This window comes from Pterocles gutturalis, unplaced genomic scaffold, assembly GCF_000699245.1.
Source record: "Pterocles gutturalis isolate BGI_N339 unplaced genomic scaffold, ASM69924v1 scaffold28673, whole genome shotgun sequence".
Lineage (NCBI taxonomy): Eukaryota > Metazoa > Chordata > Aves > Pterocliformes > Pteroclidae > Pterocles > Pterocles gutturalis.
This window is the reverse complement of record NW_010121351.1, coordinates 45900-50938: the sequence shown is the minus strand read 5'-3', so window position 1 is coordinate 50938 and position 5039 is coordinate 45900. Positions and strand designations below refer to the sequence as shown.

The window sequence follows — 5039 nt, the reverse complement described above, 5'->3', positions numbered from 1 at the left end:
CAGCAGGAAAATCATTCCCTGGATGGTATACTACTCAGGAGAGTTAGTACTTGTCTACGATCAGTAAGAACACTAAATTAGGTTTAATAGCCATATCATGGTGTGATTAAGAAACAATTACATCTTAAAAATATGAAGTGATGTCCAAAAATTAGTTCTCTAATGTAAGCAGATATGTAAAGATCCCACCATACAGCCCCCCCAAAACATGACTGACAAGGAATTCATGCTTCCTATCCACATATCTGGGATGAAGCCAGGTTCTGAAGAACATCTGTCTTGGGCCATGATGCCTTAGATGTTTGAACTTTCAGTCCAGGAAAGAACAGTCACCATCACCTCAGAGCAGCCTCGACCACTTTGATTTTATGTGGATACATTCTATGGGAAAATTCAATCCTCATGACAACAGTCAGTAACGTTTAAGACTTAAATGCACCTGAGATGAACTAAAGCCAGACAAGCATTCACTGCACCTCCAAAGCAATTTTCTTTTACCCACAAACATGCTTTCAGCTTCCCCTCATTCTCCTCCAAACATCTCCATATGCACAGAAGTCAATTTTGTTTCCAAATTTTAACTGCTTTAAAAGGAATTAACTGCAATCTGTCTAGCGTTGTGTCCTTGTATCTGAGTATCAAGATTGTTTGCAGTCTTACCTTTCCCAAATGTAGGTTGATCCATCTGGTAAAGGTCCTCTTCTGTACATTTTCCCGTTCCACTAGAAACAGCAGAAACAAAAAAAAACAGCATTAAGTTTCCAGAAGAGGGAAAGCTGGTAGGAAATTTCAAAAACTGATGCACAAAAAAGTCAGAATTTCTGAGAGGCCTGCGAATAAAACAAATATATTCCAAATCGGGAGATATAAGGTTGAGCTACAGTGGTTTTTTCCATTTCTGTGCCCAGACACAAGCTATACACTTGTAGATGCATTTGAAAGGACGTAGGAAGAAGTCTCTCTTAGGTTTGCAATCTTCATTGTCACTTTTGAGAGGTGAACACTTATGCGTTGTGCACAGCTCTCCAGTGATGTCAGCCTCTGAGCAGGCAGCTTGACCCTTCCATGTTGGTGTATAGGATTATTGCTCTGACACCCTCAGGCAGACTGGGCTGGCGTGGATTCCAATGTACTTACTTGCACGCACAAGGAAACAGGACTGCATTAGCCAACACAACAATTTTGTCTTCATTCTCATGAATGGAAAAGCCTCATCAAATCTCATCTTCCCAATCCTGTGACCAGTGCATTTAAAATCAAAATTCCAAGTCCCTACTCTGAGGAATCATTTTATTTACATTGCAATAAGATGAGGAGTTGTTCCTTGCCAGAAGTGCTGTATGCTAGGTGCTATACAAACAGTTCTTGGGCCAGCTGAAGAGCTTTTAATCACATCTGCCATTTCCTGAATCCATTTCCATAGTGAAACTACAGCAAAAGCGTAAGGGAAATCATATTACTGACCAACTTCCATTTACCTTCTAATATAAAAAAGTAAACCATATATTTAGTATAAATGAAGTTGACCGACAAAGTAATATTTCATTTTAGAGACAATTATTCTCAGGTGGTTCTCAAATTTCACTTGAATTAAGGAAATCTGACAATTTATGAACAGAAGACATTAAAACTAGCCATATACTGTATTTCAATTTACTCATAGAGCATATCAAATATATTTTAAAACCATTTTGTGTTTCTTCAGTCCTACAAAAATAGCTAACCTATCTACTGGGAAATCACATTCTGTAGAAATCAGGTTTGTTTTTATTTATACTAATTATAGGCTAAGTAGTAGCTTCCGTAAATAAAATTTTAATATTGTTCTTTTTGATCATTTTAACTGAAGGGTCAGCAGCCTCTAGTCATATGTATAATTGTTTTCCTTATTTTGATGTATTAAAATAGAGCTTTCAGCATGAATTACATCTGTCTCTGACAGCCATTCAGGACTTTTAAGTCCTCTTATTCCTGTAAAACCTGATTTTTAGCTAAGATTGTTTTAAAAAAAAGTCATTATGCCTCAAGTGCTTTAGAAAACATGGAAAATGCCAAACTAATTATTGCTGTTGGCTTTTCTTTTAAAATATTTTAGAAGAATGTGCACAGATTTGAAACCGCTCTCTACAAATGAACTGTAAATTATACTAGGGTTCAAGAATATCTGTAAAAAAACCACAGCATTTACCACCTACAAGTCTCAAAGTACAATAAACTAAGAGATGTGTCACATCTTTCTTGGGCTTCCTTTCCTTCAGTGCCTTGACCCCAGAACTGGCTTTCCACACACTCACACATCCACGTCTGAGCAGCAGAACTGCTACGTGTCACCTGGGGTGTAACTTCCACAATCGATCTGTTAAAATTAACTTTTGAGGGTGGGTGGAGGTTAATGTTAAGCCAGATCTGTTCCCAAATACACTTCTTTTTGTTTACATACATGTGTTGGTGCCAAGGGGAAGGCAGAATGGGCACAGGAGCTAGCGGCAGGACATGAGGCCACCTCTTTCTTGAGCTTGTCTGAAACGCTCAGGAATGCTTGGAGGGGCAGTGACAGGTTTCAGGGATGACAAGAAACCTTATCAGATGGGCTGGCTATACAGACTTCCCATGTCGACCACAATCAAAGAGGAAACACAAAAGGGTACACAGAAGTAAAATTAATGTTTTCTGATTTCATCAGAGGCTTGGTTTCTTGGTTTCAGGTCCTATTTTCAGGGTAAATAAGGATGCAAAAGAGAGCTGTGTTTATTTACAGATCATCCGTAAAACTGAGCACACATTGGCTCCTAATTTTGATGCAGACATTCTGCCATCAATATAAATTAGAGTTGCACATATGCCTGAAAGGATGGGTGAGCCAAGCTGGTGTTACTGTTTCAGGAAGCTCACACGCACAAAAAAGAACACCCAGGCACATTCAGGAAAGCACTTGCATACATACATAGGTTTCTGAGGCTAATCAGTGAGTGTTTATATAACAAACAGCCTATTTCCAGTAAGAAAGATGACCCCAGAATGGATACTATTTGATTCTGTAATAGTCTAAAGCAATTGTAACTGGATGGGGACGAGCAAAGGGGAGCAAATGTGTTTATAAAATCCCTAAGGCAGACAGACCCCTAATGCAGTCCATATGCTTGACGGTAGAGTTAATGGGAAAAGTTCAGCACAAGTATTTACTGATGTGTGCCTTTAACTGTTCCTTTCTAGCTTTGTGGACCTCACAATTTTGGTACAGCCCCTCTTTTCCACAACCTTTTCATTTGAGACAATTTGTGGAAACTCTATAAACTTTGTACAGTTTTCTATAAATTAAATGGAACCTTTTTTTCTCCTTCACACCTACTAATGTATAAAAGCAAAGTAAATCATTCAAGTCTAAAGTTCCTATGCTAATGTATATGGTTTACATAAACTGCACTGGGTTTACTGGGCAGCTAGAGAGCAATAACACCATTATAAAATAATAATTACACACACCATATGGCTAGTCTGCACACAAATCCTATGCTGGAAAAGAAGGATGCCTGCTGTGAGGGTCGGATTCAAAAATGTAATGCTGGAAGGTAGTAAAAAGTTAGGATTTGCCATTTTGGTTCAGCTCAACTCAGACCTTGACATAAGAGAAAAATTAAAAAGAGAAAATTTGGCCACCACACAGAAGCTGGGTCTTCCATACTCTTCCAATAAACTCAACCGCAACATGCTTTCACGATAGGGTCTAAGATGTTGCAGAGGCACAGTATTTATTTCAAAGTACACAGATATGGCACTGACAGGCATTAGCTGCAATAATTTAGAGGGGAAGAAACCCCTAGGGAAGGAAAAGGTGTACTGGCAGGATGATGAGCCTACTGTATAACCCACACAGTTCTCTGCCCCACAAACTGTGCCCTAGAGGACAGCAGAATTTGGCAGAATTTGTCTCAGCCACAGTATCTGCACCCTAGTCAGTCTGAAAATAAATATTCACAAAGATACATATTCTGGTTTGTCAAACCTTACGGCAAAGACAACTAATTTGTCACAGAGTAAAACTAAGCTAGTTCAAAAACCACTTGGGCAAATTCATGGTTAAGCTGTTATGTACAAGGGAGTTCAGCTACTTCCCTTTGTGGCACTATTTCCTACTCCACCAGCCTAGAAATTCCTCAAGCATTTACTGCTAATGCCATTTCTTCCTCCTTCAATCTCCTCAAAGATCACTACTGTTGCAATACCTACAAGAAGCCAATCCCCTAACAGCCTCTACATTCAACAGCAAATTGGAGACAGCAAATATTGATTTTCTTTTAAATGGTATTTATTCTGTTGTTGCAGAACCAGTTATGAATAATCCTCTAAGGCACACCACCATGGGGTTGGGCACATGAAGGAACTATGAAATGTGGAAGCTGATTTGAGTAGAACACTTGTCAGTGTCCAATTACACAGCTTCAGAAAACTGCTTGATTTGCATGCATCGATATTACTCCCAAAGCAAAGCATAAGGTCACTTAAATTTGTTTCCAAAGCTATTAGCATTTCATCCAGGATATCATCATCAGATGACGTTAGAACCTTCACAACAAGCCAAGCTGGCTTTTAGATCCACTTGCAACTTACCTTCCAGACATCTTGTTAACTACCAGTTTTATAACACGCACAAAAGCCAGCTTCCTTGTTTCTACTGCAGGTTATAACCTCTATAGAAGCAAGATATACCTGTTATTAACATTAAGCAAGTTTTCCAGACAGAAATGGTGGGGTTGGCCACCTAACTGTGAAAGAGGATGCTATGACTGCCCTTGGCTTCGGAGGCAATAACTTGCCAGGAGAATCATCCCATATCCACTTCATCAGTAACCAATGGCCACCCCAGAACCAGCTCATAAACTTTATGGCTCTGGAGAAATCCAAGCATCTGCCAAAGTCTTAGACCAGGAGAAAATGACACTTCCTATGAAACAACAAAAATATATGGGCAAGTATATGATATCCAAATACTACAGCCTAACTCCAAAATGAAACATGGTTCAGACGCCCTAAGTCTTGGG

General features: G+C 39.2%; 1 protein-coding gene across 1 annotated transcript in view; it reads right to left on the bottom strand.

Moving 5' to 3' along the window:
- CLMN (calmin (calponin-like, transmembrane)) overlaps positions 1 to 722 on the bottom strand; it is a gene marked incomplete at its 5' end in the record, with an annotated part of 19988 nt that extends 19266 nt beyond the window's left edge. Inside the window, one exon of the mRNA XM_010077214.1 lies at positions 661 to 722. Within this exon, the coding sequence (XP_010075516.1) occupies positions 661 to 722 (62 nt within the window). The remainder of the gene's footprint in view (positions 1 to 660) is intronic.
- Positions 723 to 5039: the final 4317 nt, after the last annotated feature.